The 18,730-nt window shown below is 46.4% G+C and overlaps 1 protein-coding gene across 1 annotated transcript in view; it reads right to left on the reverse strand.

Annotated features, from left to right (window-relative positions):
* The window catches only part of ANAPC1 (anaphase promoting complex subunit 1), an 815,950-nt gene that overhangs the window by 719,249 nt on the left and 77,971 nt on the right, over nt 1-18,730 (reverse strand). Inside the window, exon 6 of the mRNA XM_078648767.1 lies at nt 2,188-2,261. Coding sequence (XP_078504893.1) covers nt 2,188-2,261 — 74 coding nt within the window. The remainder of the gene's footprint in view (nt 1-2,187; nt 2,262-18,730) is intronic.

Here is an 18,730-nt window from a genome sequence, read left to right on the forward strand (position 1 = left end):
TGTGGATGGAAACCCCAGCACAATTTCTGATGCTCTGTGGTCCTGATTGGAACAGGTTGCCCAGGCTGTGGAGCTCCAGTGCAGCATCCTGAGTGGTGGGCCGTCGCTGTTCGGTGGTTGGCGTGGTCTGCAGCTCCTATGCGGGTGGCCCATAATAACGGTCCGGTACGGTTATTGACTGTTGGATGCTAGTTTCCTCGGCGGACGCCTCCTGGAGCCGCTGGATTGCTGGTAAATTTGAGCCCCGCATGGTCGTCTGCTCATCGCTTCCTTGCCTGACGCTGGTGCCCATGGGAGACGGAGGGTTGAGCCGAAGCTTGTAGAGCTACTTGGTGCGTCTACGACACTTAACTGTCAGATCTGGTGAGCGCTACGAGGTGTGGGTGCCGGTCCACGCACAATAAGCCTAGTGGACCTTGACCTGGTGGGGTGCCATACCCACGTTCCACTATTTGTTGTTACAGCTGTCGTGACTGTGAGTTCGCACCTTCTGAATACAGACCCATAATGGCGGCACGGCCTGAGGGCGAGAGACAGCCTCCTAGATCAACCAAGGGATCCCGAGCAGTACAATCTAACAAGTTGGACCGCTACACGCTGCCCAAGGGCTCGCCCTCTGGATCAGGTCGGATATTGCCGGGAGGCAGAGAGTTGGTAGACTCTGCATCAGAGCCTACACTACAAGATGTAATGGCTGCCATTGTTGGCCTTAAGACTTCCCTGGGGCAGCAGATGGCATCGCTGGACCATAAACTGGATACTGTGACCATTGAAGTCAACCTGATTCGCACCGATCTCACCAAAACCAGTGAGAAGGTCAAATCGTTGGATATCAAAACCGCGAGCTTGACGAACGACGTTTCACAGCAGAAGAATAACAGTAAAGGGAACAACCCCATTATAAATTAGAAACACCATGGCAGGTGAGAAAGAAGACTGGAGATGCAGGATTCCAAACTCAGACCCCTCATCAAATCTCTCCTGAACAATTACATTTAACTGTGTACCCAGAGCAGATGAAGGGGTTGAAGGAAGGACAGCTGGTGGGAAAGCAGGTCACTCATATCATGAAAGGGCTTGGCCTTCTGGAAAGACAGAGGCATACGAGTTACAGCAGGAGAGCTCTGTGTTGCTGGCAGGGCCAGACTGGTTACCAGGCTTTTGTTATACAACAATGCAAAACAAATGTTTTAAAAAGTATGCTATAAAGCTATTTATTTTGTATTGTTCATTTAGAAGCACGGGCAGCTCCACAGCAACAAAAAATCTGCCCCTCAGCAGTGAACCTGGTCCCCACCCTGCCATCCCAGCAAAAAACGCCTGATATCCAGCCTGGGGGCTGGAGGTTTGATCCTCAGCCATGTCAAGTCTAGTATGGCCTGAACTTGGCTTTCAGTGCTCACCATTTAACCCTAGGGTTGTCTTTTTGGTGGATTAAAGAATACATTACAGCTTGCATCTGGATGCTCTTGGGGTATGTGAAGGACGCCATCTGCAGAATCCGTGTCATTCTGCTCCCAGGTGTTTGGCCCCTGGCAGCTGTCAGCGTGAATACTAGATGAAACCGCCAGCAATAAGATTTAATGGCAGAGATTTGCAGGGGCCTAGTTTTCCAGAGATATTAGAGATCAGTCAATTGGCCTGGGTAAGAAGGGTCTTCCTTCAAAATAATGTTTTATTGTCATGGGTGAATGACAGGGCTGTGTGTATGGCAAAAGGTCTCATTTAGAAATAAGGAAATGGTGTTTAGCGTTTACATACATGTGGTTACAATATAAGTGACACTTAGTGAATCACATGCATCACTCCATGTATTTTAGTATTTGATGAAGATAGCTTTTCATTCAGATATAAAATGCATTCCATGCTAATCAGAAACACAATAGTGTAAGAAACCCAGTCTACATTTTGTTTATAGAGGGCAATATAAACTAACTCAACTATGTCTTTTTTTCATAGTTCTTCTTGTGGTCATAAGCAGACTACAGTATTTTCCCATGAAATTCTTTAAGGACATCTACTCTTCTTTAGTTGGAAATTATGACCACCAAACTCACTTACTCAGCAATACTAGCACTAATGCTTAAGAAGTAGCAAACATTTACTCAAAACAAAACTACCAACCAAATCTGTCTCAGCCATCATTCATCTCAAACAAGCATTTACAAAATTCAATGCAACACGTACCTCCAGATTTACTAACCAAAGGAGTTATTTCATCTAATGGGTGAAGCATGCTGAATATGACTGGAAGAGGTTCCCTGCGAAAGAAAAAACATTCAGAATGGAAAAGCATTTGAAAAAAGAAAGTTCAAATGTGCATCATCCAAAATGTGCCATATTTTTGGCACACAAGTAAAAAACTATTTACGGTTGCTCCAACTCCACTCCTGGGTGGGTCATATAAGACTTACAATTCTGTTTCGCAGATCTACCAGTTTCCGTAAACCAGCCTAGTTTGGAAGGCCCAATTCTCCTGCCATGTAGCACTACTATTGTGTGGTATATGGTTTATCCTGGATTGACCCAGTTTAGTTGCATACTAACCGGAATAATGAGAATAGACTTAAAACAGGGCGCACAAAACATGCATCAAAAAGATTTTCCCGAGTAAATCTGTATTTATTCCATTATCGAAAGGATTAACATATTTCAATCGAAATTCATAGGTTTATGGCCCATGGTTTCCTATCTTAGATGTACATTGTCCATTTTCTGTTTGAGAATTGATGGAACGGTGGATCACAATCTGTGCACCAGGGTACCCCAGTGCGCCATCAAAACTACCCAGTGGCGCCGCGCACCAAGCACACACTTTGAGAACCATTAATACTCAAACATACACACAGATACTAACAAATAAACAATGACATACTCATGTGCATGAATGTTATTCCACAGGAGAGGTAGGGAGCAACTTAGTACTGCCCGAAAAATAATGTAAAGCAAAAAAATTGCATTTCAGAAAAATATATGGCAGGAGCGTCGAAAATCGCGTCAACCTTTTCAACTCTTGCGCTCGCGCATATCATGCAGGCCACCCGGCTTTGACTTTGCCGGAGGGACAAAAAGAAAATAATCTGTTTCACCAATATTCTGAGTTTAACAATGTGAAAAGCTGAGCAGTTTCTGTTCTCAGCATAACAGAGCCCTGGAAAAGAATCATGTTCTTTACTTGCACATCGTCGCTGGGGGTGTTTCGCTGCAACGAGGGGTGTGGATGGACGCCGGTCGTTTTATCAGGAACGACCTGCTGTAATACAGTGCCCACACCCTAACCTTATGGACAAAGAGGACCTCCAGTCCTCCGCTAGAACCACAGATCACTCAGTTGACCTAAGAAAGCTATATGATTAAGGTGACAAGATCGTGCTCACCATTCAGGAACATTGGATAAAGACTGCCATCTTCGCCGATTGGCATGTTTCCAGTCCTTGTCTTAAATTCGACATTGCAACGAAATCATACACATCAGGAGTTAAGTAGCTGGGAAGGTAATCCTTGGACTCCAGTTCCCTTGACATTATCCTGCCTCCATAAGCGACGTATTATAAGACTTAAAGCCCTGAAGAAGTCCCGGCTCGGGACGAAACGCGTCGGCTGTTTTTGTTTCACTGCGAATTGAAAATTAAAGATTAAAAGAAGACTAACAATACTCCTTTATGTTATTTTTCTTTATTGTGCTCAAATACTTCTTGCACTTATTATCTTATTTGTTGTGGTGCACCTTTGCTGTTGTTTTTCCATTGTACTGAAATTCCTTGAGGGAACAGGCACAGTGATGATGGGTGCCATTCAGTGTGCACACAATCCCCTATACTAATCTAAGGGATATCGAATATTATTGGGAGAAAGTTAGTCAGGTGCTGACTCTAGGAAGGGTCCATCATTGCAGTTTGTTGTATTCTTTACTTGCGTTTCTCAATCTATGCACATGGGCCTGGCTTGTATGGGATCATTTTATCAACAGAAGGGTCTCATGGTGAGTTCAGAATATAGGCATATGCAGAAATATCCCCACAGATCCTTGCTCTACATTAAAGCCAGAGGCGTTAGAGTAAAGAAGCTGTAACCAGGCAAGTGGAAGGCATAGCTCTGTCCGTCCCCGGAGTACATCTACATCAGTTACTGCGGTTGCTGTGGTTTTGCAGCCTAAACTCAATACCTAAGCACCTTCAGTTTTCTTGAATAGAGAAATATTTTGTTCTGGTATATACAAAATGCACATTGACGCAAGCACCTGCCTGGGTGGCTGCTTTATTTACTTTTTTTGCGTGTATTCAAAAGCCTTTCAATGTTCTTTCACCACAAAGACAAGCCTCTGTCAGCTTCTGGGATTTGAAAAAAACCAACATGCAGATAGATGTATATGCCGGCTATGTTGTGTTAATAAGAGCAATGATGAAAGTGAATCACACAACGGCAGGCAGTGAAATGGTACAGCGGGGTGCCATGTGGTGAGTGTCAGCTCCTTCACACCAGACACAGCCTACCATTCTGCACATCTACAATGTTTGACTCAACACTTCCCTATTTAGTAAACATATCGTTCAGCAGACAAGGCCAGTTTTCACTCTTATACCATGATCACGATTGAAGAAGAAATATATGCAAAGATTCGGGGTGGCTGCAATTTCCATTTGCAGCCGGTATCTCTTCAGATTTCCACCCATGAGTTGAAAATAAAGCCTTCTTGCGGAGCATGCTGCTCCCACTTTCACTGCAGTTACAGAACAGAAATAATTGTAATGACCTTTCCTATACGAGAACCTGTGTCCTTCCAATCAGTCATTGGCACTGCATGGGACTCTGAAGTGGATAGGATTACATCTATGATTATAATACCTTCATCAGCTTTCCCTTCATCCCAATGATTTTCAGGGACAAAAATGTAAGTGCTCCCTTCATCCCAATTATTAGCAGGGAGAAAAATCGAAGTGCTCCCGAGGCCAGACTTACATTCTCCCCCCCCCCCCCCCACCCACCCACCAAAACAAGCATTTGCAATGCAATAGGTCTCGTATTAGGAAAGTTTGAGCTATTGGTATTGTAAATGACAATTTTTTTATTTAGGTTTTGTTTTTGAAAATAGCAAAATTAATAGCTTTGTCATTTACCATGCCAATAGTTATAACTTTCGCAAATGTGACACCTATAGTATTTGTAATGCAATATGTGTTGTATTTACGTGACTTACATGTATTGATATTACAAATAACAATGGTTTTACATTTTTTTAATAATTAATACTTAAATAAAAGTCTGATGCCTGATGTTTGTGGATGTCTGACACTTGTGGATGCCCGACGCTTGTGGATGCCTGACGCTTGTGGATGTCTGACGCCTGATGCTTGTGGATGTCTGACGCCTGATGCTTACGGATGAGGGAAGTAGGGGTGGTTAGTTTCTAAAGAGGAAAGTTTTTAGCTCTTTACGGAAGGACGAGAGGATCCGGTTGGCTCTTAGTGATGAAGGGAGGGAGGGAGGGAGGGAATATGGAAAAGGCAGTAAGATATATATTATGTTAATGCCTTTGAACTTGTATTTATAGAGATGTCTTCTTGCATATAATTTGCTAGGCTTGACAATTAGTTCTCTTCTCCAGGGAGCAGGGCGGCAGGATGCAGGGGTATCTTTTGTGGTCGGATTTCACCTTACTGGGCCACTTGAGGTTGGGGCGGGGGGTCTCCGTGCAGAGGCTGCAGGCGATGTGAGGGAGTGCTGGAGGGGTCAACCCAAAGTGGACTCAGACTCTGGACCACTGGGGGAACTCGCTGGGACCTGTGGGCCACTTGAACTCAGGCCGTAGGCAACGGGTGCGGTGGTGGTTCCAGGCGTCGGGTTTGTCCTCAACAGGCTCAGAGTCTGACTTGGGCCTTTTCTTTTGAACAGAGCTTCTGTTCCCAGGATATCCAGTCTTTGTTGAAGGCAGACAGTCCTCCCAGGGTTCTGGAGGTCGCTGGCTGCAGGACAAGGCGACTTTTGGCGCAGGATCTCTGGAAACTGCAGACGGGCAGGTATGGCTGGGGCCAAGTCAGTTGTTCTCTGTAGTCTCCTCTGCTGGGCGTCTTCTTTCGTCCTTTTTAGGACTCCACTACGCAGCGCGCATGCGCTGCATAGGAAGGAGACCGTAAGCAATCGATTCGCCTTTTGAGCCAAAAACGTGCACACGTTGCATTGCCTTCAATGGCAACGTTTGCAAGTTTGGCGATTACCTTGCGGGAGCGAGCAGGAACCATCTGCTAATAATTACAAAGAGATGTTTCCTGCTGGCTCCCGCAAGGGAAAGCGGTGCAGGCCCCCTCCTCTCTCCCTGCTGCCATGCGCGCTTCTTTTAGTTGTATTGTGGTGGAAGTGATGATTCAGGCAAGGGATGTACTGTAAATTTGAGACCGCAGAACCACATAGCCTGTGTTTTCCAACTTCCTTACTTCACCAACTTGAGGGGTTCCCTGGGCATCAGAGTCGCTCTTCGGACCTGTACACAGTCCACCTATTGTGGAGGAATCACAGTAGTAGATATACATGCTCTGTTTCCCACCTATTTAATATAAACGAATGGTGGTGCAGTGCGTAGACGGACCCGATATTCGCAGTTGAGAGACATGCGATGGGAAATCAAACTTTATTAGACTTTCTTCACAGTCAGGCAAATATAGACCACCCACCCCGCGGCTAAAGTGGTAATTCAATTATGGCGATACACGGTGAGGAGGATGGGATGGAGGGAGCGGCTGATGCAGGCGACCCCACTATGGCATAGAACCTACCTTTGGCAAGTCGATGCACTGCCTGGGTTCCGGGCAAGGGACCTTATTGGGCTACCCACACAAGGGGATCTAATTTAAGGGACGGTGCTCAGGTACTTTCAACAGCTGCAGGCAGAATATCAACTCGACCGCAGCCAGTTCTACAGATTTACAACTCAGACATGCACTGACACCATATAGCTGGTCCCAGACAGGCCTACCCGAATTTCCCCCACTTGAAGTGCGACTGTTGATGGGAGACTTGGGTGCCAATAAGATCAGGCAAATGTATCAAACGCTAGTCACACATAGTCAAACCACACTGGGCAAGCTGCGGGTGGCTTGGGAGGGTGACATCGCAGATCTCACTGATGACGACTGTACAGAGGCCCTGGCGAGCCCCCTTGGTGCCACCATTGCAACAAAGTATAGTTTAATCCAATTTAAATCCGTACACCGGGCATATTACACGAGGTCCTGCCTCTGCCGCATGGGTTTTATACCATCCCCTACGTATCGCGATGTGACGAGGAGGAAGCAACCTTCCTCCATACAGTATGGAGTTGCAAGGCACTCCAGCCCTTTTGGCACAGGGTAACCACTTTTTAGTACTGTCCTGGCGGTTCCCCTTTGAACCCAAGTTATTCCACTTGGATAGCACAGATGGGATTGGGGGAAAACAGATACAAACAACACCTCTTGTTCCTGGGGCTCAAGCTAGCCAAGAGAGACAGAGCCCAGCACTGGAAGGGGATCTCTCCACCCTTGGTGGTATGGGTGAAAATGCGCCATGGACAAATGCATGGGTAAACATAACAAAATCTGGAAGCAATAGGCTGAATACAGGGGTATAGACCTGCCTGCTGTTATACAACACCCAGAATTCCTCATCGAGCATGAAATATGCTCATATGGCCATGGAGATACTCATAGCTTGTAGACCCCGCCATTCCAATGCTGTTGATAGATATTCTTTGTGGAGTGGGGGGTAGTACAGGGTCTGTGCCAGGGGTTTTCTTAGACTCTTTTATTACTCTGTTGATGTCCTGAAACATTGGTACAGTACAATAATGTACTACATCTTGATGTTTGTGTATGGGCCTTTTCGGCCATGTTGTACTGTCAAAAACCTCTATAAAATCTGTTATAAAAAATATATATGTATACATTGACATGTTTGTAGTTTCTAATCAACTTCAAACTAACACAACCAGTCAGCATGCGTTTTGCAGATAAAAATATAAAACTAATTGTCAAGCCTAGCAAATTATATGCAAGAAGACATCTCTATAAATACAAGTTCAAAGGCATTAACATAATATATATCTTACTGACTTTTCCATAGTCTTTTCATTCACTTTAGTTTCTCTATTTTGGTGTGCACTTTTGTTCTGGAAATATTTCAAATCAAAATAATATATATTTACTGCTTGTATTGGAGTTCATTACCAATCTACATAATCATCACTATTGTGATACAAATTATTATTACATATTGTTTGGTGTATGTGCGTTTGTACTAGCATGCCTCAGTGTGGTAGACAGTCCATGATTATCCATGAGAGAACTGTCAAAAGATCCTAATACTCTTCTCTAACTGGGTTTACATTAAGGTACTAAACAAAGGTGGCATTCTGTTTATTGGTCATAAAAACTCTATCCTCATTGCAGCGGCACCAACAGCAAACACCAAGGAAAGACTCTTGCATTCTCAAAGTTAAATCAATAAAAAGTCTATTTTTTTTACTCAAGGGTGGATCCCAAACTATAATAATCAGCACAAACACCACCATCACTTTCATGAACACCTTAGGGGCACTTGTATGGGCAAAGGGAAGTAAAGAAAAATGAAAATGCTCCTGGCCTACCTTGAACTACAGGTAATGGCTGTGGGACTGCCAAATGGGCACATGCAAATATGCTCCCAGCATGTCCCAGATCCAGGGCATACAAAACTTGGGCCAGTGTGAGCACTTTGAATGTGTCCTTCTGCGGGAAGGCATTTTAAAGGCAAAGATTCAAAATAGGATAATGGTTTCTGTCCTTCTGCACGAAAAAGTAGCAGAAGTAACAAACTGCCCATACTTCCAAGGCTGGCACACTCTTGATGACCCCTCTGGCCTGTAGAATCTGCACCTTTTGCAGCAAGATAGGTAGGAGCTCCTCATAATACCACTCATGTGGGAGGAAATTGAAGAAGGTCTGAAATGAATTAGAGGGCATAACCATGCAGTAAGATCTGGAAGGCCCAACCTGAGAAGGGTCAGGGCTGCTGAGGAATTTGTCAGGCCCATGTAATGTGCTGTTGCTCTGGTTTCCTTCAAGTGAGTGAGGTCATAATCAACATTATTGCCAAAAGGGAATATCCATTAGAGACATCTGCACATCCCCAGAAAAGCAGTGGATCGCATCAACACGTGGCAGTAGAGCACCACACAAGTGCTCACTGCACGCCCCAAGCAGTCACTTTCAGTTAAATTCTCAAGATGAATCTCATTAATAAATATATATAGCTTATTACAAATTCAGTGAAATTCCTTCAAACTCTTGCCACAGAAGAGCAAAAGCTACAGGACATTATTATACTTTTAAAAATGGTGCCATATACTTATCCATTAAGATCCTATAGAGGAACGCAGGTGTCCTTGGTGCTGAGCATTTGTACATATTACTGCATTGTGGGGGCAAAAAGAGAGCACCAGAACCTATGGACTGGCTGCATATGCTTTGGGACTTATTAGGGATGAATTTACATATGTACACTTATTTGATGTTACGGTTTAGAAACTAGTTTGCTGGGATTAGTTAAAGTGCCTTTAACTGGCTGATGCGAATTAGGCCTCAGTTAAGCCTCAATGCCATTGTGTTCAATATGGACGTCTCACCCTGCACGTTTACTGTTATTATTTCTGCTGCCTACACTCAAGCAAAGTCATGTCTGTTTATATCCATTAACGTTGTTCTTGCTGTTCTCGAAGAAAACTTTCCAATGTGGACTCAGTAATACTGCAGATGCCCATGGACTCTTCTGCTGTCTGCCACATTGCATTCATGCTCAATAGTTTACTGGTGTTTTTGTAACTAATTTGTTCTGCCATCTTCAGATAACTTCAGCCCCTCCAGCTGAATCGATATTCATGTAGTGGGATAGTGCTTAGACATAAAGGAATAGGGTGTTTAGTAAAACCGTGCTCTGACTTGCTGAAATCATAGTTCTTTTGCTCACACCAAGATTAATCTGCAGTTTTAGTTATGTTCAAGGAAAAGATGACATTTGGGGGTCAGCCACAGAACCCTTTAGACCTTTGGGATGCTACCAGGGATGATTTCCAATTTGTTGTTGGTTGCGTTGCTCATTTGGGACTTAAATTCTTTTTTTTTTTACTTTTCCTATTTTTCTGTATTGTCCTATTACTGAGAGCCTTCATGGCAAAGACTTTATGCACCAGCATTTATAATTTCTGTATTGCATCTTTTGAGTTTTCGTAATTAATCTTCCTAAAAATTCTATTACTTACCTGGAACTCCTAAAAATTCTATTACTTACCTAGAACTGACTGTATTTTACTATGCTGGGTGGTGCCTTATGTCAGAGAAGGATTGCCTCATGAACTGTCTACCACCGTCTTCAATTCATCCACCTGTGGGCATACTGTTGAAGTGTCACTTTGGAGTATACGATTTTAGGGGTTCCCCGTGCCCACAATAGCCTGCCCGACATGAAACTGCGTGACCACTTTCAATAGAAAGGAAGCTCAGGTCCTCAACATCAACGTATCCTGAAATAAATTTGTACAAAGCGGGTTGACAAAGACACTGCAGTTCCCTAACCGGTCTAGTCGATGTTATGGAAATGAGAAAGACCAGCTTCTTTATCATCGAATATTTCGCAGGCGTCAGACTGAATCTACAAGATTTTGGAGTGTTACCCCTTGCGCACCAGTAGATGCCATACTTTAGCTCCGTGACTGTGTCGTCTGTGCCAGAATAACGTGACCGGTATCTATATAGATGCCACCCAGACGTACTGCTATCAGTTACTTTTGCTACTTTCCATACCAGGAGCGCAGAACCACTAAGAGAACTTACCACTGGAGTGGCAAGCTAAGGCGCCGAGAAGGGTGTCCCTTTAACCGTAAGCAGTTAACAGACATGAATAATGGGAGGGTCATTAATAAAATCTTCAGCTAGACAGAGTCTCTACCAGTTAATGCGCTACAGAGGGTGAATAACTTGTTCATCTGTTAGATACTTCTAGCCACAGAATCCGTACCAATGGAATAGATACCCAAGTAATACCTCCCCAGAGTAGGGACTGCGAAGCTAATTGAATTAGAAATTCCTGCAGAACTGAACTTGCGAAGTGCCTGTCCCGATGGGCCTGCCTGTCCAGTCAGTAGTGCTTGGTGAATGGGTGCAGTAAAGCTCACATTGCTGCTTGACACATGTCCAGGACCGGACACCACACGCTAACGAAGTGGTCACAGTGTGGGCTCTGGGGGAGTGAGCCTGTAACCCCTCAGATGGTTTCTTCTTAGCAGATCTTAATGCATAAATTAAATGATCTGTTTCTGCATCACCTTCCCTTTTTTAGCTTCTACATAAACCACAAACATTTCATTGTCCACCCAGAACTCTTTTCTGCAGTCAAGATAGAACAACAATGCTCTTTTTGGGTTCAAATGGTGGGGTTTGACCTACTCTTTGGAGGGATGAGGCAGAGCAAAAGTAGGCTGGATGATGTTCTGGCTTACATGGAAGGGAGTCATAATCTTCAGAAGCAAGGATGCATGTGTCTGGAGAACCAGCTAGTTCGCATTGAGGGTATTAGGAGGGTGCACAGAGAGTACCTGTAATTTGCTCACTCTCCTGACCGATGTCATGGCCACTAAAATGGCAGTTTTGATGGTCAGTAGCCTAAGAGGCCAATTGTGCCAAGGCTCAAATGTTGCACAAAAGAGAAAGGGGAGGACCAGGCTCAGGTCCCACTGAGGCATGATGAATGGCATAGGGGGAAACATAAGCCGCAAGCCGTTAAAGGGGCATAGCCTTAAAGAGAGGAGGTGAGTCCGGCAACTGCATACAGGCCGAGATGGCAGAGAGATAGCCTTTAACTGTGCACAGAGAAGAGCCCTGCTGTGCCAAGGATAAAGCAGGTAAGAGAACCTTAGATAATGGTGCAGAAAGAGGGGTCAACGTTGTGGGAAGACCACCATCAGACAAACCTATCCCTACAGCAGGTGAATACCAGTAGAGGGATGCCTGGCTGCAAGAATAACATTGTAGACTTAAGTAGGTAGGTTGAAAGCTGCCAACTGTAGCCACTCAATCTCCATGAATGAAGGTGTAGGACCCTCCCCTGTTGCTGCGACAGAAGATCCTCTCCAAGAGGCAGCCCGACTGGAGGACTGATAGTCATGCTAAACAACTCGGGATACCAGACTCTCCGTGCCCAATCTGGAGCCAAAAGGATTATTTGGGCCTGGTTGTTCGTCATCTTCTTGAGAAATCTGGGCAGGAGTGGCATTGGCAGAAAGCAGTAGGAGAGGGCGGAGCTTCAATTGATACAAAAAGAGTCTATGAGTGATAGTCAACTTGGAAACTCCACCACACAAAACTGCTGACATTGCGTGTTCTCAGCATTGGCCAACAGATTCAACCAAGGCTCTTCCCACTACTGAAAGAGACCATGTACCAGACCCAGATGGAGACGCCCTTCGTGATCTGCAAAGCATCTTTGGCTGAGTTTGTCCACTATGGCGTTCAGCGACACCGCCAGGTGCTGAACCACCAGGGAAATGCACTGACATTCCAGCCATGTCTAGAGATGCAGGGCCTCTTGACAGAGGGCCTACAACCCAATCTGGCCCGATTTGTTGTAGTACCGCATGGAGGTGGAGTTGTCCATGAACACCTGCCCCAGCCTGCCCTGATCGAAAGAAGAAAGGCTTTCACTGCCGAGCAAACCGTCAGTAGCTCCAACAGGCTGATGTAGTGCTAGAACTCCGCCAGACCAGAGTCCTCTGGTCTCCACCTCTCCCAGATGGGCGCCCCAGGCCAGGAGTGATGCATTCGTTGCTACAGTCAGATCTGATTGGGTAAGCAGAAGGGGACTGCCCCTGACCCAATCGCGGTTCATCAGCCAACACTGCAGATCTCTTGCAGTTCCCTCCAAGATCTGGACCAAGTCAGAGAGATTCCCCTGATGTTGCACCCACTGGGACTTCAGGTCACACTCCATAGCGAGCATATGCCAATGGGCATGAGTAACCAGCCGGATGCAGTAGGCTATAAGGCCCAACAGCTTCAGAGTCTGCCTCACTGAAATCCATGATAGAGGCTGATATATCGGAATCATAGTCTGAATATCCTTGACTCACCGCTCGGGAAGATATGCCCGAAACTGTACTGTGTCCAGAACAGCTACGTTTAAAGGGAGCATCCAAGAGGGAGTTAAGTGGGACTTTGGCTGGTAGACAGTGCACCCTAGTGAGTGCAGGAGGTTTGCTGTAGTCTGAAGGTGGGAGAGAGCTGCCTGGGGTGAGCCGGGAAACATTGTTTACAACGCGGTGTTTACACCGCACTACCTTTACAACGATGCCATTACAACGCAAGTCGTTACTACGACTTGCGCTGGATGGCGCTGTTGGATAAGGAATATTGTAATCTCATATTCCAACCCCTTCCCTACTGTTACGTGGGCTGGTGTTGGAATATAAAATTATAATAATCCTCAATCCGCGCACACCAACGCAAGTCTTTGTAACGACTTGCGTTGTAATGGCAGCGTTGTAAAGTACCGCGAGTTGTACTGACGTACATCCGGTGAGCCCAACTTCAACGGCCGATCATCAAGTTAACGGGGAAGACTGAAACCCGCGACCTGCCGCAGATGAGCTACAACAACCGCCGTCACTTTCCTGAAGGCCGAGGGGCATTGGTAGGTCAAAAGAGAGCACAGCAACTGAAAGTGCTCTTACCCCAACCGCAAACCACAGGAAACGCCTGCAGGGAGGCAGGACGGGATTTACAAATATGAGTCCTGGAAGTCCAACGCTACCATCCTGTCTCCTGGGTCCAGGGCAGACAGGACTTGGTCAAGCCTGAGCATTTTAAACTTCTCCTTTTTCGAGAAGAGATTAAGAAGGCACATGTCTAGGATAGGACAAAGTCCTCCACGCCTCTATGGCACCAGAAAGTAGCGGGAATAACAACCATGACCTATCTCTGATGCCGGCACACTCTCTGTGGCTCCCTTGCCCAAGAGAGCCTGCACGTCTGGACAGAGCAAAGAGATGGTCCTCCGTCAGCCGATCGTAAGTGGGTGGCATGTGTGGTGGTGTAGTCACAAAGGGGAGGGAGCAGCCACCTTAGACAGCCTGTAGGATCCACGGTCTAATGTCACTGACCGCCAGTGGTGCAGACGATTGCGTATCCTGCCTCCCATTACCAATAGCCTGGGTGAGTATGGCTAGGGCCTCCTCCAAGACCATAGGCAGCACATGCGCAACTTATGGAATGACGGCCCAAAAGGCACGCTGCGTTCACTGATCGCAGTGTTAGGATGGTGGAAGAGAACATTCTCTTTCCAAAGGCATCCAACCTCATTGATTCCCTAAAGGGTGGAGCTGTACGGAACATGCCGGGATTCATTCTTGATATAGAGGCTTGAACCACCAAGCGCTCTGGGGTGCAGTGGTGGGTTAGAAAACTGGAGTCCCAGGTGCAGATGATGGTGGCAGGCAATCATCCTATGCACAGGAGCGCCACTGAAGGAATTGGACCAGGATACGAGTAGGACGTTTGTAAAGCTACATTGAGGTAATTCAGCTGTGACGTGTCAGCAGGGTGCTCCAAATCCCTTTGACTGTTTATGATGGCTCTCGTGGGCCTTGAGCTGACGAGCTCTGTGAGCACCTGCGCGCTGAGAGTGGCACTAACCCTGAGGAAACTGCGGCAGCACGTCCAGCGACCTATGAACATTTTCCCCAATGATGAAAGAGGAATCTAGAAACACGTGTCTGGGGATACACTTGAAAAGAATACTGGTACTGGCACTGGCCAACATACTGTGAGAACTGTGTGTGAAGCGAGCAACATTGAACCACATCGACCATGATGCATGAGGTAATTCAGCTGTGACGTGTCAGCAGGGTGCTCCAAATCCCTTTGACTATTGAAGGGGAGTAGAGATTCAGAAGGGGTGACTTCTGGCTGAAGCACCTGCGTCAAGACATTTGTCTTGACTGCCACTGTGGGCAACTGAAGGTCCAAGACCTCAGCCGTCCTACACACCACCTTTGCAAAAGGCCTCCCTTCTTCATAGTCATGGTAGGAGGATAGACCAGGGCAATTTCCACTGAGGTGTCTAACACACTGACCTCCGCCAGTTCCTTATACCAATTGTCTTGTTCCTCATCTGGAAGCGGATACCCATAGGGATCCATAGACCCCCTACCATGTGTCTCCCTCTCTTGGCTTATCAAACAAATAAGCAAATGGCTCCCCTCGGGAAGCATGGGCCCAGTCGGTGTCTGTGTTTGACAACACCCATCCGGCTCTATGTTGGAGCCAGAAATAACAATGGGGGCGGTGGTGCAGGCACCTGTGTGGGCACCAAGGAAGCTCTCATTTTTACAATTGGCTTTGCTCCAGATCCAGCAAGAGACCCATGAAATCTAACTGGCGCAGAGGGCGAACCTGCCAGTGTTGGTTCAATAGGGGCCCCTCTCACGCCTATGAGGCCCAAAGGAACTCCAAAGGGACCGGGCCTTCACAAAATGAGGTGCATGGCCTCGTAGAGCTCATTCAGCTGGGTGGGGGTCGCTCCAGCTATGGGAAAATCGGGGACGTGCGTAGCAGACCAGACTCAGGTTCTGTTGACTCTTGTCAGAAGACTTCGACTGACTCGGCAAAGTCAAAGAGCTCTTCGACGTCTAGGATTTTTTGTTTGTGGTACTTACCCGAACAATATTGAGTGCGATGACGGCCGCTGGGAAGGGGGTCTGTATAAAGTCCTGGGACCTTCTGCACGATTGGGACCTCAAGCGCCGTGGAGTCTACGGACGTCGAGCTGCCAAGAGCATGAAGAAGCACTGCTTTGGGGCCTTGGGGCCTTGAGATGCAGGACGCGACAGTTCTCGCAGGTCTCGTCGTTGTGGTCAATCTCCAAGCACTTCAAAGACAGCAAGTGGGGGTCTTTCACCAACACTTGCCAGTGACAGGGCCCACATAGTTTGAAACCAGCTGGGTACTTGGGTAAATTCCTCACAGCAAGAGAATATTTCTCTAACAAATTCAGCAAAACATCAAAAAAAGCCAGTCAAAAAGTGACTGAGGGGTAACTCCGACCGGATCAACACTATCTGGTGGGGAAAGTAAATAACTGATGTCAGAGCACTGGAGTGGCACCTTTATAGATACCGTGCATATCGCTTCCGCCATGGGCGATGCCGACAGAACGATGCCACCTTCCACGGTATAGGGGCAGTCCTCGAAAATCTTCTAGATTCAGTCTGACTCCTGGGGAATATTCTAAGGTAAGGAATCTGCGGCAAGAAGTCTCTATCAGATGGCAGCCCCAACAGTGTCCCCAGCCTGTCCTTGATGGGCGAGGGACAGAACAAACAACAAGTCGTCTGACCACTTTGCTTGCAATAGGTCAATTTGTCGGGTGCCTCATCAATCTACAAATCTGTCCCAACGACTAGCATACACCAGCTTTGAAAACTCATACACAAGTGCTGACATTGCGTGTTCTCAGTTTGCGTGTTCTCAGTGGTGGCAAAAAAATAAAAATTGAGCCAGTGTTTTCCCCATTGCTGGAAGACACCCTGTGTCACCCGTGGATACAACAGCCATTCATGATCCACTAAGCATTGGAAGGGAGTTTGTCCGCACTGGTGTTTGGAAATCCCAGAGGGTGGTTTACAACTAGAGAAATTCCCTTGCAGCAGTGCCACTTGCCAAGGAGCAGAGCCTTTGGATAGAGGGTTCAAGCCCCAACCGGCCCTGTTTGTTGTAATAACACATGACATTGATATTCGTCCCTGATCACCTGCACCAGCCTTTCTTAGATGATAGGCAGGAAGGTCATAAACACTAAGTGAATTGCCCTTGAGTTTCCGGCGGGAAACAGAGGACTGATCTCCGCTTTTACCCAGCAGCAATGCATTTGTAAGGAGAGGGGCCTGCCACTGGACCTATTGGGGTCCAGTAGCAGATATTTTGCAAAGTCCTCTGAAATCTGGATGCCAATATGCTCACTGGGTTTTCAGGTCCTATTGCAGAGCCTGCACATGCCACCTGGTATGTATAGCCTGCAGGATGGAGGAGGTAAACAACCTCAAGAGCCTTAATCTCATCTGCACCAAGATGTAGGACCAAGGCTGAAACATTGGGATCATTGCCTGAATGTCCTACACTCTCTGCTTCAGGGAAGGCATGAAACAGTACTGCATCTAGACTAGCGCCAATAAACGAGAGCATCTGCGAAGGAGTCAGGTGTGAATTTAGCGTGCCGCAAATGAATTTGGATGATGTTAGCTGTGGCCATGAGGTCATTGGTGACGACCAGAGGCAAGCCCGACCCCAACAGTCACTTTTGTGAACACCCAAGAAGCACTAGTTAGCTGAAAGGGAGCACTGCAAACTAAAATGCTCCTGTCCCACCCTGAATCGCAGGTGGCGCCTGTAGACCTGCTCGGCTGGGATATAGAAATAAGAGTCTTGCAGATCTAATGCGACCATCCAGTTTCCAGGGCACAGAGAAGAAAAGACCTGGGCTAGTGTGAGCATCTTGAATTAGTCTTTATGCAGGAAAGAGTTGAAAGAGCAAAGATTTAAAATAGGATGAGGGCCTCTGTCCTTTCTCGACATAAGAAATTAGCGGTAGTAACACTTAGTTCCCACTTCTGAGGCCTAAGCCCTCTATATAGCCGCTTTGGCCTGCAAATGCTGCTGCAAGACAGACAGGTGTTCCTACGATTGCCGTTCTGATTTTGGAGGAAGGTGCGGCGTGGCAGAAAGAAATTTGAGAGCTTAATCCCGATGTACAATTTGAAGAACCAATTAGTTTGAAGTGGTGACCTGCCACCCTTGGTGGAAGTAATAGAGGGGGAGCAAATGCAAAAACAAATTGTTTTGTTTACAAAAATCTTTGTCCTGTCAAAGAGCATTAACGCTCTTTTAACATCTAAAATATGAGGAGCCCTTCCTGCTACCGAATCTGGTTGGGGAAAGAAAACCGGTAGCTCAACCGATTGCTTAATATGAAAAGCAAATACTGCCTCTGGAAGGAATTTTGGGTTGGCACGAAGAACAACCCTATCACTGTGAAGCTGGAAGATTGGTTCTTCTAAGGTTAGTTCCTGAAGCTGACACACAGATCTTAATGAGGTGATAGCAATTAAAAAAACAACCTTCCAAGAAAGAAACTGGAGGGGGCAATTCTGTAAAGGTTTAAAAGGTGGGCCCATAAGTCTTGCTAGAAGAACATGGAGGTTCCATGTAGCTGCAGGTAGGACCTTTGGTTGTATTACTCTTTTAAAGCCTTCCATAAAAGCTGATACTCTGAACAAAGATAAGTGTTGTCTGTTTTGAAGGTACGTGGCAGAAAGAAATTTGAGAGCTTAGTCCCGATGTACAATTTGAAGAACCAATTAGTTTGAAGTGGTGACCTGCCACCCTTAGTGGAAGTAATAGATCCTGCCTCCTTGAGGTTGGCTGTGCGCTGGCAAGGACACACTAAAGCGTATTTGCAGCTGCAGCTGCAGATACTGGCGGGGTGGAGGACAGAGCTTCACATTGACACTGCTGACTGTAGGCATACAGAAGTAAACTTGCTGGGGGAATTGTTTGGGGGAGCAATAAGGCCTGAGGAACATGCTGTGGCTCTTCTCTCCTGGAACCATTCCAGGGCAGAGCCATCAAACGTAATGTCCATTAAGGATGCTTGGACATCTTTGGAGGAGCCCACAGAC

Source organism: Lissotriton helveticus, chromosome 6, assembly GCF_964261635.1.
Source record: "Lissotriton helveticus chromosome 6, aLisHel1.1, whole genome shotgun sequence".
Lineage (NCBI taxonomy): Eukaryota > Metazoa > Chordata > Amphibia > Caudata > Salamandridae > Lissotriton > Lissotriton helveticus.